General features: G+C 37.4%; 3 protein-coding genes across 4 annotated transcripts; all 3 read right to left on the bottom strand.

The window, feature by feature from the left end:
* Positions 1–324: 324 nt before the first annotated feature.
* On the bottom strand, positions 325–2,048 carry LOC121755383 (F-box protein SKIP22-like). Its single transcript, XM_042150687.1, has one exon. The coding sequence runs from the start codon at positions 2,017–2,019 to the stop codon at positions 496–498; it is 1,524 nt and encodes a 507-aa protein (XP_042006621.1). The 5' UTR covers positions 2,020–2,048; the 3' UTR covers positions 325–495.
* A 7,800-nt stretch (positions 2,049–9,848) lies between these two features.
* On the bottom strand, positions 9,849–10,906 carry LOC121755006 (serine carboxypeptidase-like 18). The gene is made up of 6 exons (XM_042150291.1): positions 10,804–10,906; positions 10,631–10,707; positions 10,427–10,549; positions 10,234–10,336; positions 10,090–10,127; positions 9,849–10,007 (listed from the first exon to the last, which is right to left on the bottom strand). Exons 1-6 carry the CDS (start codon positions 10,889–10,891, stop codon positions 9,864–9,866), a joined length of 573 nt encoding a protein of 190 aa, XP_042006225.1. The 5' UTR covers positions 10,892–10,906; the 3' UTR covers positions 9,849–9,863.
* Positions 10,907–11,451: 545 nt separating this feature from the next.
* Positions 11,452–12,939, bottom strand: LOC121755748 (putative serine carboxypeptidase-like 52). 2 transcript variants are annotated; one of them, XM_042151118.1, is made up of 7 exons: positions 12,751–12,939; positions 12,503–12,661; positions 12,348–12,419; positions 12,154–12,281; positions 11,971–12,084; positions 11,825–11,879; positions 11,452–11,749 (listed from the first exon to the last, which is right to left on the bottom strand). In XM_042151118.1, the coding sequence occupies exons 1-7, from the start codon at positions 12,775–12,777 to the stop codon at positions 11,666–11,668; spliced, it is 639 nt and encodes a 212-aa protein (XP_042007052.1). In that variant the 5' UTR covers positions 12,778–12,939; the 3' UTR covers positions 11,452–11,665. The 2 variants fall into 2 exon arrangements, with proteins under 2 accessions (XP_042007052.1, XP_042007053.1); XM_042151119.1 differs by lacking the exon at positions 12,503–12,661.
* Positions 12,940–15,149: the final 2,210 nt, after the last annotated feature.

Here is a 15,149-nt window from a genome sequence, read left to right as displayed (position 1 = left end):
CATTCAACAAATTTGAAAATTTGATTCAACGCCTCCAAATATGTATCGAAATCACATTCAAAGCCAATGGTATCCTTTCAGAAACATTATGGGACGAAATCATCAGAAACAGAGAAACCAAAATTCATTTCTCCATGGCTGCTAGATCACATTCAGTGCATCAATATTTGCTTAGTTTTGTGAATATACAGAAACAATATCTTCACACTCACAGACGTAAATACATATATACAGATTCAGCAAAATCAGTTGCCCAACCGGGTGACCTCTTCTCCAATCAAACAGCACAACTTCATCAAAACAAAACAAACAATGCCATAGAAATGGAGAAAATAAAGGATCAGCTTTTATCAAAATTACCAATAGGTTAACATGTACAGCAACAGTAGTGCTGGAATAAAATGTTAATACCAAACTGTTTTATAGAATTGAACATACCAACACAACGATCAATAGAAATAACATAGAACTACCTATAAGCATGTATGCAGATACTCAATCAAGAAACCTACCACCACGATTGCCTAGATTACACTGTGGTGAAAAGCTCCTCATAGGATGAGGATTCACAGGAATATGACGCCTGATCAGTGGGTCATCTCCATGAGGCGGCTTGTCCCCTAGAAATCGTGCTACCCTTTGAAACATTAGTGGATTGGGATACCTTCTCCTCCTAGGCTGAGGCCAGTTCGGCACTGGCCAATAGGGTGAAGCTCTAACTCTGTTCGCAAGGCGCCTGCAGCCTTCCCGCCTGCTCCAAGCCGTCGCAAATGCCTTCTTCCAACTCATGTTGGCTTCTTTCATCTCAATGACGAACTCCTCACAAAACTTGGTCTTCCACAAGTCATCACTCGACCCCATATACCTCAGCTCCGAGCACACACAGCTCGCTCTTGCTACATCAACACCAGGCAAGGATTCTAAGATTTTCAACTTGAGGTCACTTGGCAGCCGAACGAAGCAGGGAGGAAGCTCCAAATCGGCCTCCTCGCATAAATCAATCAACAATGGCAACACTAGATTGTCCTTCACAGTCCTCCAGAACCTAAACACCTCCTTCTCCGGTGAAATGCCTGAAGATTCTCCATTTTCTCCACCAACATTCTCTATCGTGCCACAATTCGCCCACACAACGTTCAGAAAAGGAACCAATTCATCCTCGTTCAATCGCACCCCAAAATGTCGGCCTCCCTTGGCTGATCCATTGACTAATGTACCGTAAACATTCAAGTAATTCCCTAAACTCTGAAATTTCAAAACCACACGCTTAATAGCTTCACCAGAGCTGACAATACTCTCAGGCAGAGTGTAGGACAAAGAAACCCTAAACAGACCCGACGGCCACTCGTTGCGCAATTGAAAACCATCACCCACTGCATTTACCCTCTCATCAAATCCTACAAATCTAGACTCCAGCATAACCGCATGGACTGCGATCACAATCAGCTTGTGGTCGCGCCCCGCATCATCGCCCAACTCCGCTGCGAACACCTTCCTAAGAAATCCAGGAACGGAAAACGACCTATCTACAACATCATCCAAATCCAATTCATTACCCATACCATCAATTTCAATAACGTCGTCATCGACTTCCATGTCACTCGCATCCGTACCTAGAGTTTTCCGTTTCTGAGAATCAAGCATAACGGAATCGGAACCATCGGCTTCGGGGAGCGTAATTTGGGGATTCGAACATTCGGGGTGATTAGAGCGAGGCGTAGGGGTAGAGTCGGTCACCTGCGATAGGGTAATTGGGGAAATAGAATCGGTGGCGGGAGACGGGTCTTCAACGAAGAAATACATAAGGTCGCCGGAGGAAATTCCGAGAGATAGGAGGGTGTCTGCGTCGTCGGATTGGATGTCGTCATTCCGATTAAGAGATAGGCGGATTGAAGCAGGAGATGGTGAATTGGGGAGGGTTTGGGAGAGAATTTGCCGGAGTTGGTGGAGCGTGGAGGAATTAGGGATTTCGATTTTTAGGGTTTCTTTAGATTCGAATTGTCTGAGTCTGAGTTTCATGTTTGCAGTTGCAGAGATAGATGGGATGAGATTTGGGAGAAGACATGTTCGTCGGTGTGTATATATTGATATTTATTCATTTTATTTAAATTTTAAAATATTATAAATGTAATATTAAATTTAAGGAATTATTTTTCGTCGTAGCGTACTTAACTCTAATGTGATAACTTTAACTCTAGTACGTTCTATTTCCAATAATAAATTAGCATTTAATAAGAGAAAAATTTAAAACAATTATAACTTGCTTTATTTAAATCAATACTTTTCATATTACAGTATCAATTAAAAATCTTTTATGATAAATTCAATTTTATTATCCAAAATAAATTGCATAAAAATGAAAACAATATAACCTCAGCGGTTTTTTTTTATTAATTACGATTGTGAATTAAACATTTGTTTCGCAACTTAATGCTAAAAATTAAAATTTCATCCTCATCTTGAATCTGTTTACACATATACTAATTATCCTTAAACTCCAAATACATTTCAAATTGGACTAATTTACACACTATATTCAACTTTTATACGTATTAAGATTTATAAACAACATATCCAAATAAAACCAATTTCCAAAAAAATAAAGGCGTAGCATTCTTGTAGCCACGCTATTATCTCCTTCTCCGAATATAATTTCCAACATTAATTAATCATAAATATTGACCGTCCGATCACTTTGTATCTACTTATATACCAAAACAAGTTTCCACAACTTTTGACCTTACTCAAAACTCAAAAAATTCAACACCATGGCCAAAACCACCACCATCTGCATACTCACAACCCTCCTCTTTTTCCTCCTTCTATTCTCCTCCCATGCAACTGCCCGGCCGGGCCCCGCATTTCACGACGTCACTCCCATAGAGAATCACCACGCAGTGAGCCTCGCACATAATCATAACACATGCATGCACGTTTTTGTTAACGTTCTGGTTCGTATGTAAATTTAAACATTATTAATGATGATCTGTGATTTTTAGAATCAGGACGGGGAGAAGGAGGCGGATCGAGATAACTGCGTAGGACTGAAAGATGATGAGTGCATGATGAAGAGAATGGTTGAAGCTCAACTTGATTACATCTACAACCAAAACAAGAAGAAACCGTGATCGTTATATATGCAAGTATGCAACCATTTTCAATAATTTCTGTTATTGCTTGAGATATGAATTTGTTTTCATGTTGGATGTAATAAATCTCCTTATTAATAACGTTTAGTTCTTTTTCAAATTCGAATCATTTTTAATATATGAACCAACCAATTGACTCTATGATTCTAGTTCCTAAGCTTATTCTTATTAATTCAACCCATCCTTAAAAATGGTTCAAAATTGACCCTAGAGCTCACGTATAATATAAGTGCGCGCTAATCTAATTTAAATCAATTAATAAAAACAATGCTAGAAGTCTATAATAGGGGTGGGTAGGTACGATATACCTTACCGAAATCATCATACCGTACCTTACCGAAAATTCGGTATAAGAAAAAATCATACCTTTACCTTACCAAAATTTTTGATATATCGAACTTCGATATACCTTATTTTCGGTATGACAAATTTCAATATCGATACCATACCTTATTTTCAGTATGTCATACCTAAATTTGGTATACCGTACTATACCAGAGTTTTACGGTATATCGGACTACGGTACGAGATAACAAAATCTCATTATTTTGTAAATAACTCTAAATACAAAAACAATGAAAATAATATTTCAAAATACTTTGAAAACATGAAATTTAATCAAACTCAAACATATTCAAATAATGTTAAAAAAACACTGCAACAATTAAACTCCACGCAATCACAATATTCAACTATATTTGTTTGAAAATAATTTAACTAAAATCTTATATTTGTCTGAAACTAATTGATTCAACGATATCAAGTTTTCCTAATTTAGTTTATTTGATTTTATATTTACATGGTTAGCCGACAACTATAATGAGGCAAGATTTGATTTCTACATATAAATATTTATTTGTTTGGTAAAAGTATGAATTTACTGGATATAATTTGGTATATATTGATATCGGTATATACTGAAAATTACGGTATATACCATATTTTCGGTATATACCTAAAATTACGGTATATATCATATTTTCGGTATATCCCAGTATACCTCGGTATATGAAAATTCATATCGTTACCGTATCGAAATAAATCGGTAAGGTATGATACCTTACCGAAAATTGAGATATATCAAAATTTCGGCATTTTTTATATTTTTTCGATACGATAAGGATGGTATTTCGGTATTTTTACCCAACCCTAGTCTATAATAAGCGATCCCTACAATTTTTAATTAGCTCTAGACTTTGTCAAGTGAATCAAGCCACATAGGTTGAGCTATTCTTTTATAAATATGTACGTGATTAGATTTCAAACGAGTTCATTAATAAAATAATGAGTGTTGATAATTAATTATTTCACTAATAAAATAATGAGTGTTGATAATTAATTATTAATTCAACCCATCCTTCAAAAATGGTTCAAAATTTAACTCGTTATAGTACTTAATTATTTCACTAATAATAAAGAGTGTTGATAATGAGTAAGTATATCATTTTATCGCGCCAATTTCCCGCCTCAATGGGCATTCCCTCCTTTTAAATGCAATGCGCAATTGAAAAAAAACAAAACAAAAAATGGAAATGGAAATGGAAATGAGCGATGAAAACCTAAAATCGGAGGAGGAGAAATGCAAGTACTGGCTGCTGAAAACGGAGCCGGCGGAGTGGTCATGGGACGACCAAGCCGCGAACGGCGGGGTGTCCAATTGGGACGGGGTGAAGAACAAGCAGGCGCAGAAGTACATGAGGAGCATGAAACTGGGGGATCTCTGCTTCTTCTACCACTCCGGCGCCAAATCGCGGACCTTTGGCATCGTGCATTAACCACAATACAACTTGTGATGTATATGCATAAAGCAGCCCAGCCCAATCCGAGTCAGCCCAAGAGTGAAAGAAATGAAAAGGCCTGTTCAAAATCTTGAACTAGCCGTTGGAATTAGTTAGAGCATCCGCAATAGCGGACTTCCGCGCGAAATTCCCACGGACGTCCCGGAATTCCGTCGCGGACGTCCGCCATTAGGCGTACCGGGCGCGGATACGGAATTGGGTTGAGGACGTCGCAGGTCCGCGGAATTCCGTCCTGACGTCCGCCATTGCGTGGACTGTCACGGAATTCCGCACGGACGTCCCGTATTGTGCATTAAATATTTTTTTATTTTCTATAAATACATTCCGTTGAACTTCATTTCATTCGAGGAGTGAGGAGCCGGTTTTTATTTTAAAAATAATGTACTTGTTTTAGTAATTATGTAATTTTTTTTAATGAAGTATGTTTTTTTTTAAAATAAAGTGGTTGCATTTTCTCCGTATTCACGTCTCCCGTAAATTGTTTACTTTCGGAAATTGTTTAATTTGTGAATTTGTGATTTTTTTTTAATGTGGGAATTCCGTCGGGAATTTCGCAGGGGAAGTCCGCCACTGTGCAGTGAGAATTCCGTATGACGTAGTAGAGCAGTGGGAAGTCCTTATGACGTGACATGAGGTGTTTTTGGGAAGTCCGTGGGGAATTCCGCCGGGACATCCGCACCCCTGCGGATGCCCTTAGGGGAAAGAGTTTCCTTCTTGTTTTCTTGTTCTTCATTCTAGATTCGGTTAAGAGGTTAGAGTAGGGATATGAAGGAGTGTATATAGAGTGTTGAATCACAGGAGTGAGAGTAGTAGTTGTAACACACTTTTTCCCTCACACATTGAATAAGATTCCCACACATTTTCTTCGATTTCCTCTCTTCAAGATTCAAGTTCATATTATCTTTTTGGATAGGGCTTTTTGGATACTTGTGATGTCGTTGTACTTGGAACTGATAATTGTAACAACCAAAGGTTATGTTATTGAAATCCTAATATGAACATCTTTGGCTTTTGAGAATGACAGAAGGAAACGTCGAACATAATTGACTTATTTGTAGGGCAATTATTTGTTCGCCTTAGTTAACGCTCTTCTACGGAGTCTACAATGCACTATTTTCTCTCTTATTAATTACTCCTTCACTTAATTTCCTATTCATATGTTTAATATACTGTAGAAATTATAATTTATGAGCAATTATTTATTTTACCCTTTTTTAATGGTTTACAATTTTACGTATTATTTTCACAAACATTAGATAAGGTTGTTTTAGTAAAAGAAATATTTTAAAACAGTTAAAAAACTTTCTTGTAGAAAATGATAGCGCAAAATCGCAGAATTAAATCAGCGGCAGACTTTTGCATAAGTTGAAAAAAACTAGCTATGTTTGATTAAATTATTTTTATGACGAATGGTTTTATTGCTTTCCTATATTATAATGTATAATAATTTGAGTGTTTTGACCGACCTATTTGATTAGTATAATAATGCAGTATTGAAATGTGGAATTTGCTTAACCAGAGAAGGTTTACCTTGGGTTTCTCCTCTTTGAAAATTTCACCGTTTGAACAGAATCATTCATTGAATGCTTACTCTCTCTTTTGATGACTCAGACGGATATCATTTTTTAGTCAAAACAAAAAAAATGTTCTCACTTTGTGTTTTCAATTACCAATACTTAAATTGTTTTTTTATTCACAAAATTATCTCTTAATTACTCTATTATTTATATTTTTTTTATTTAATTCAATTTTTTTTAAAAAAAATGAATTATTGCGTCAGCATGACGATGCCCACTCGCGGGCGGATATCATTTTTTAGTCAAAACAAAAAAAATGTTCTCACTTTGTGTTTTCAATTACCAATACTTAAATTGTTTTTTTATTCACAAAATTATTTCTTAATTACTCTATTATTTAATTTTTTTTTATTTACTTCGAATTTTATTTTTTTAAAAAAAATGAATTATTGCGTCAGCATGACGATGCCCACTCGCGGGGCGTGAGCATGGCTCCGAAGCGCGCCACGTCGCCTCGGCGCGTGGGGAGACATCTGGCTATTCGTCACGGCGGGACGGAACGCGGAACGGGCTGGGACGAGACGGGGCGCTGCAACGCGTCACACCGCCGTCTCGTCCCTTCGTGACGGAATAAGGGCCACCCGCATGACGCGCTGCGGGTGGCCTTAAATTTAAAAAGTAAGGGTTTGGATTTCAAACCTAAAAATAGACTACGAAGTGAGGCTGAATATTTACTCCACTATATTGATATATAATAATGGAGTATAATTTTTTATTACATTAGTTTAATGTGTGTACATCATATATATGATATGCATTCACTCTGTTCAGCAGAAATGTTAAGAGGCCAAAGGCATGTGGTGTGTATTGAGAGATACTATCATCCAAGTCACGACTTTGAAAAACCGATACTGTTATTTACACTTTCTTATGAAGTTGACATTCAATAGATGTGTTTGCTAAGTTTCTACTTTCATTTTATAGGAAATAATGTATGGGTGAAGACATGAATGGTAGGAGCTGTAGTTGTCAAATTTAAATGACGTGTGGGTAGAGGGTAAAGATATATGGTTACTAGTCAAATCTTTTTTTCATACAATAATATTGTATTTGTACATTTCTACTCTCTCGCTCTTCTCCATTGATATTTATTTTATTTCACCTATATTTGAATGGATATATGTATATTTTCCACGGCACGATAAGATTACAAATGATTACTTTGATCACACACTGAATTCGTATTTTTATTTTGCACTATAAGAAAGACACACTCAATTTATAACGGCAAAATGCCAAAATCACAATTCAATTATGACCATTCAAAATTTGGATTGCAAATTTCAAAAAATTTTAACAGAATTTTATTACTTCATGAATTATCATTCAAATTGTAAAAAATGCAAGAGAAACCAGAATTGGTGTATTCCAATTTTACAAACAATTAGCCCTTATTAGTTCATATAATTTTGAGATTTAGTTCCACTCCTAGGAATTTGGTCAATCCTTTGGTTATAATATGCAAGCTATAATTTAAATAATACAAGATGTTGCCGCTATTTTTGGAGCTTATAAAATAAATTCCTTATGACTAGCTATGCGTGGTAAATGTCACATGAGTATGACTCACATACAATTTATATTTCTAAAGAATATATTGAAAAATAAAAAATAAACGTGTCATGGTCAAGAAGAGCATGCCATTTACCAAACTAGGATCAGAAGAACCAAAACCTATAATAATCTCTTATTTTTTCTTCTTCTAAAATAAACTCTTTTATTATTAATCATGCTCCAATAATACTATAATCGTCATATTTTCAAATTCATAAATAATAAGATTAGAAAATACGGTATAAAATAAACTACACTAGTCAATGTGAGCACGCCACGACCACGTTATAAATACCTCTACAAACTGAAATTCATTTGGAATTCCACACTCTTCAAACGCAGCACCGACTGCCGTTTTCCTCACTCTCACCTAAAATTCCGATCCAATCATCGGCGTTGCGCTAATCGGAGACGAAAAAACGCGGCGGATTTTAGATCCGATCGATTCGCAGGAGGAGGAGGTTCGTTTCGGTGTGAGAAATGGCGAATCAGTTGGGGAATTTGGTGGAGGTGATAAGATCGAAGGTCCGATCGCTGAAGAAGTCGTCGAACTCGAAGAAGAAGCCGTACATAAAAATGGACAAGAGCGCGAGTGTGAAGGTGGAGATCCGCAGCCGGCAGGCGAGGAAAATCATCGACCGGACTCTCAAAACCGCCGATCGCCCTGGCAAGAAGCATCTCCCCTGATTCCTCGCTCCTTTTGTTTCTCTCACTTTTAATTATATGTATAGGAGTTTGGATTTTCACAGCAGATGCCTCTCTTTGGTTAACTCAATCAGTAGTCTAAATTGCATAAAAAACTGTTTTATTCTCTTGATTTGAATAATCTGATAAATATTTGCTAATTGTGCTTCGATCCGTTATGTGTTTCAAACTTTCAATCTATCATGCAGAGCTCATGTTCGGCGGAGAATTTTGAGTGTTTCTGGTTTCCTAATTTGAATTTTACTTTTAGTAAAAATTTTGTACACAGCAATTATTTTGAATTTGTGTTATTAAATTACTTTTTGGATAAAGATGATTAATTTTGATTAATTGCGCACTTGAGTATTGTGTAACGTCAAATTCTAAATTATTCAAATTAGCATGCACAGTTCAGTGTCCAACTGTCCATTCAATTCAATTAATTAAGTGTTAGGTGACAATTTTGTATGAATGATTATTATAATGTATATAGCATGTGTTACATTTATGTGAATCTCAGAAAATTAGTAGCTTGAATATTAAGTGCACGCACTAAGTATTAATTTATATTATTACTCATTTTTGATTTGACAAATTTTATATTGTTTTTTGGTTGAATATACTACATTTAAAAATATTTTAATAAATTGATTGATTGATAAGATTTATATAAATAGTTTAATTTAATTTTATTACAATTTTAATTAAATAAATAGATAAATATAATTTATTTAATCAAATTAAATATTAATAAATTTTATTTAGTTATTAGAATCAAGAAACGGCAAAAATAAGGACAACCTAACCTTGCATGTCTCATTGAGCACGCAACATAATTAATCCCATTAATCACAAAAGCAATTTCACATCCCATTACTCTATGAATCCCATTAATCTGTTCGGATTCTCAATTTTTGGAGGAGTCAATTCACATTTTTAGAAAATTCAAATACGTTTGAATTTTCTACAAATTCAATCCAATTCAATTAAAAAAAATCAAATCTAAATGCAAACCCGAAATTATATGATAGTCTAGCAAACTTCCCTTCAGTAGTATAAATAATCATGCTCCAAAACTACACTTGAGATATACTCCGAATCTATAGCACTAGATTAAATTTGGTAATAAAAAACGAAAACACCTCAAATTGTTTGTCGGAAATGAGTGCCATTCTGTGAGCATAAGGTATCCTTTCATTAATATCCGCATTTTCATCCGTCACTGCATTTCCAACAATGTAGCCCTGTCCCCATTCAACAAATATAGTTTTATCTTCTTAGGCCTAGAAACCAATGATAAGAAAACAAATCAACGACTCCCATTACTTTGAGAGACATTATTGGCTCTCTTCCCGCTTCATTGCCTGCAAGTTTTCGACTTGAACGAATGAGGAAACGACAAAAGAAGGTTATAAACAAAGCATAAGCATAAGCATAAGCATATTTAAGTATTGAGATGCAACAAACTACCTTTAGCTATTTCAAGAGCAAGCATGGGAGCAATCTTGCCACCATAAGAGTCACCAGTAACATAGAGACGATTCTTGATAAACTCGGGATGAGCTAACAACCACTGCATTTATGACAGTGAAACCAACAAAAGAGGGTAAACTTCATCAATCATCATCGCCAACAAAAAAAAAAAAGGTCAAGCAAGAGCAACCTTGCGTAGAAATGTGTAATTATGTTGGGTTGAAATAGTGTCGGAGGAAGAGTAGCTTGTTGTAGTGTTGGAATATGAGAATCCAGTTCCAACAGGGTAATCTAGGAATATAATGCTGGCAACCTAACACCATCACCATCACCATCACCACCATCATGATGTAATGTGGATGAATTCAAGAATCAATTAGTTAATGTATCAAACCTTAGTCCAAGAATATGGGTTCAATACAAGAGAAGGTAAGCTTCCATCAAAGTTCTCAAAATCAAAAGCCAGTGGACCTACAATTCAACATTAAAAATTCTAATTAACACCAAATCCAACACAAAACTACATTTCTCTGTGTGTTTGTGTGTGTGAGAGAGAGAAGAAGAGACCGATTTCATAAACGGGGCCGGAAAAGGCAGAGCAACCGGGGCCGCCAGTGAGCCAGAGCAGCAAAGGGTCTCTCTCTATTTGGGTCATTTTGGGACTCGATGATTCTTCAGATGGATATATAATGTTCCAACATGTCCAGCTTCTAGCTTGTTTATTTTGCTGGTATTTTGGTTTCTTTATGATTCTGCTCATATCCTCTTCTTCCTTTTGTGCCCTCGGTTTCGAATTACATGTAGTATATTTTTATGGAATCATATCATAAATTAGGATAATTTGGTTTCAGCAATTTTTTTTAGAGTATTTATAGTTAGCGAAGTGATTGCCCATGCATTACATATTGAATTTTTTTTATGTAGATAAGCCTACCAATCCGCCATTAATACATTTTTACGGTTTGATGAAAGTAATCAATATTATTATTTCTCCATTCGTTGAAGAATACATGTCTCGCGTAAATGGGTGAAAAACGTTTGCATTTTTTCCGGCTCGATTTGTTTCTTGCAGTCATCGCCGGCTTGGCCCTATAAATCCTTTCAGTTAGTTGTGGGTTTTGATGTATTGTAATCTAGAATTAATTTTATTATAAAATTTGAGGGAAATAAGTTAATGGAATGAATGTTTATAATCGATATATAGTAAAATTGAAATGACACGTTTAATGGTAGACATCATATAACGGCAATACTACTCCTATAAAACATTTAACGATAGATGGATGCAGCATTATTTATCAAATTCTAGAGAGAAAATTAAAATACAAATACACAACTTATACAGAGGGAGTATCCAACCAACAGGCGTTTATATAAGTTAATCGCCACATTTGAGAGTCGAACACAACAACAAAACGCGGTACCTGTGTTATAGGGGGCTGTGGTCGAGCCACCTCTGGATCATAGGAAGACATTGCAGGGGCTTGTATTCTGCCGGTGTGTGTCCGGCCCCCTGAAACACAGTATCCACCAATCTTAAACATCAACGCTGCAGAACTATGTAATATGTGCAAAACAGTTTGCTTACCTTCACAGTTGCGTATGTTAGCTCGTGCTCGCTGTGTGAATACGTAGTGGTATACCTTAAGAAAAAGCAAGAAAACCATTTGTTAGTTAGTTAGACAAATAGTACTTAACAACTCACTCTAAATCTAAACAAATCAACAAACCAACCCCGCGATTTGGCCTTCCACGAACCAAGGTCTCCATTTACTACGAGTCTGGAGGTTTAAAGACGTTATCCATTTTTCAGTCACGGTGTGAGGAGCCGCCATGTCATGATCACCGCTGTCGAAAACATCACTTCACCGTCTCAGTTCAAGTGGAAGTGGTTGAAAACTGAAGAAATCAATTCACCTGAGTATTAGAGCTCGGCAATTTTTATTAATGAACTTTCTATGATAATCGAGGGTGGAGTTGACATCGTATGTATAGTCTCTTCCTTTTAAGGTAGCATTACAGCGCGCCCATTCTATCTTTGTCCCCTGTGAAATAGGATCCCTTTATAGCCTCAACAACATACAAACAGACAAGCCTAACTCGGATAATACCTCACGAATGTGTAGAGCTTTTTGGACGAGCTCATTATTCGCCCACTTGGTGGAGTATAGCATGTTCATATCCTGATTTATATACAACAAACGAGTTCTGAAAATGGCACATGAGAGAGATCAGCTAGAGGGGGAAAAAAAGAAGGAAATATTACGCGACACCATGGTTCTACACCAAGAGGAGAAGCAAATCGTAGAAGACGCCTAGCAATTTCATCATGCATAGGCATATGATCGAGTAACAGGCCTCGTTTATCATTCCCATCATCACACACGGGCTCTAAAATTTGCATTAAATATATCTTTTCCAGACACTGTACATGAAATAAGTAGTAGAACATGTATAGAGCACATGAAACCTAATAACACAAGCATATCGAACTACAAACCAGAATGCCATTACCTCAGTTACTCTTTCAAGATCTTCCATACATATATGATTGTGCGGATGAATGTGTTGGGTCGAGATACCGCCGATCTCACACACGCACGAACGAGGAAATAAAGCACGCAAACGATATAACGTGGTTCGGTGATAATCCACCTACGTCCACGGAGAAGATGACCGGAATCTTATTGATGGAACTCTCAATACAAGAACTTCACACTCACAATCTATCACTCTAAGCAAACGCTAGCTAGTGCAAGAATTCTCTTCTAATTGTGTGTGTAATCTGTGTAATTCTGCTCTCTCACTACTGAGCTCTATCGAGCTATTTATACAAGATGCAATCAAGAAATAAAATCCAACTAACTCTATTTCCCAAAGTTAGTTATAACCGCTGCTCGGCTAAAACCGAACTGCCATTCTTGGTTATCAACCGAACTGCATTTCTCGGCTATCAACCGAACTGCCTTTCTCGGCTATCAACCGAACTGCCTTTCTCGGCTAGCTCAAAGCCGAGCTTTATTTCTTGATCTCTTCTCGGAGCTGCCGAGGCTCCACCACTCGATCACAACCGGACTCAAAGCCGAGCTTCATTTCCGAGCTCAGAAGCCGAGCTCCAGTAGTTTGCATGGACACACTTTCACAAATCTCCACCTTGTCCTTGCAAAACTCCATCAATATCCGGATTCCCTTCTCAATCCTTGTTACAAGCTTCAACACTCCACAATCTCAACCAACTTCAAACAATGTTTGAATTTCGAAGTTGGCAGAGATTTTGTCAACATGTCTGATGCATTTTCTTCGGTAGGAACTTTCACCACATTGATCTTTCCACTTTGAATCTCATCTCTGATGAAGTGTCTCCTCACATCTATATGCTTCGACCTCTCATGGAACATTTGATGTTTTGCTAAACATATAGCCGAGTTGCTGTCACAGTTAATCTTCACTGCTCCCAGCTTCATTCCTAGATCTTGTAGTATCCCTTGCAGCCATTTTCCTTCCTTTGCAGCCTCTGTTAGCGCAATATACTCAGCCTCGGTCGTAGACAATGCAACCACAGACTGTAGATTTGATTTCCAACTCACTGCTGTGCCAAATAACGTGAATATGTAGCCACTTTGGGATTTTCTGTTGTCCAAGTTGGCAGCATAATCCGAATCACAAAATCCCTCAAGAACTTCATCCTTTTCAGACCAGGCTCCACCACCAAACTTCAAACCAATCATTACAGATCCCTTTAGATACTTCAAGATCCATTTCAGCGCGGCCCAGTGCTCTCTGCCCGGGTCAGCCATGTACCTACTGGCCACGCTTATAGCATGAGCAACATCCGGCCTTGTACAAATCATCAAGTACATCACACTGCCCACTATATTCGCATAGGGTATCAGACTCATTTCCCTTCTAGCTTCATCTGTCTTTGGCTCTTGTTCTTTGCTAAGTTTGAAATGGCCTGCCAATGGAGTGGAGACGAACCTTGCATCCTTCACTTGATACTTTTCTATCACCTTCCTGATGTAATCAGCTTGAACCAACCTCAGCTCCCTTTTTCCTCTGTCTCTGATGATATCCATCCCTAGGATCCGCTTTGCCTCCCCAAGGTCTTTCATTTCAAACTTCTGCTTCAGTTCCTTCTTGACAATCTGCAGCTCATTCTTGCTAGATCCAGCCAACAGGATGTCATCTACATACAGCAATAAGTAGGCAACTATCAGATCTCCCTTTCTCTTGATATATACACAGCTATCAAAGTTTGATCTCTCAAAATCCATCAGCTCCATCTGCTCATGGAATTTCTTGTTCCACTGCCTACTACTTTGCTTGAGGCCATATAGGCTCTTTTTCAGCAAGCAAACTTTCTTCTCCTCTCCAGGTTTCTCAAAGCCTTTAGGCTGCATCATGTAGATTGTTTCCTCTAGATCTCCATGTAAAAAAGCTGTCTTCACATCGAGTTGATGCAGCTCCCAGTTAAAATGAGCAGTCATGGCCAACAAGATCCGAATGGAAGTATGTTTCACCACTGGAGAGAACACCTCTGTGTAATCAATTCCCTCCACTTGTGTGAACCCCCTAGCAACCAGCCTTGCCTTAAAACGTATGCTTTCAACCTCCCCCACCTCTACCTTCCTTTTGAACAACCATTTGCAACTGATCAGTTTCTGTATCCCTGGATCAATCACCAAAACCCAAGTTCCATTTTTCAATAGGGACTCAATTTCTTCTTCCATGGCCTTGATCCATTTCTGACTTTCCTTGCAACTCATGGCTTCTTCATAGGTCGAGGGCTCTGAAAACATGAGTACTTCTGCTACACATAGAGCAAAGAAGCTCATATCATAATCTGAAAACCTACTAGGCAAGCCTGCATTCCTCCTCGGATTCCTTCTAATTTCCTGACTTGCAGCAGCTTG

Source organism: Salvia splendens, chromosome 11, assembly GCF_004379255.2.
Source record: "Salvia splendens isolate huo1 chromosome 11, SspV2, whole genome shotgun sequence".
NCBI lineage: Eukaryota > Viridiplantae > Streptophyta > Magnoliopsida > Lamiales > Lamiaceae > Salvia > Salvia splendens.
Note: the sequence above shows the minus strand (reverse complement) of the source record. Positions and strands in the feature narration are given on the sequence as shown.

Coding starts and splice junctions, on each gene's coding strand:
- LOC121755006 (XM_042150291.1), bottom strand. CDS start 10,891: ATGACCCAAATAGAGAGAGACCCTTTGCTGCTCTGGCTCACTGGCGGC. Junction 10,337..10,426: donor ATTACACATTTCTACGCAAG/GTTGCTCTTGCT, acceptor TCATAAATGCAG/TGGTTGTTAGCTCATCCCGA. Junction 10,128..10,233: donor TGCTCTTGAAATAGCTAAAG/GTAGTTTGTTGC, acceptor GAAAACTTGCAG/GCAATGAAGCGGGAAGAGAG.
- LOC121755748 (XM_042151118.1), bottom strand. CDS start 12,777: ATGGAAGATCTTGAAAGAGTAACTGAG. Junction 12,085..12,153: donor TGCCGAGCTCTAATACTCAG/GTGAATTGATTT, acceptor TGTTTTCGACAG/CGGTGATCATGACATGGCGG. Junction 11,750..11,824: donor TAACATACGCAACTGTGAAG/GTAAGCAAACTG, acceptor ACTGTGTTTCAG/GGGGCCGGACACACACCGGC.
- LOC121755383 (XM_042150687.1), bottom strand. CDS start 2,019: ATGAAACTCAGACTCAGACAATTCGAATCTAAAGAAACCCTAAAAATC.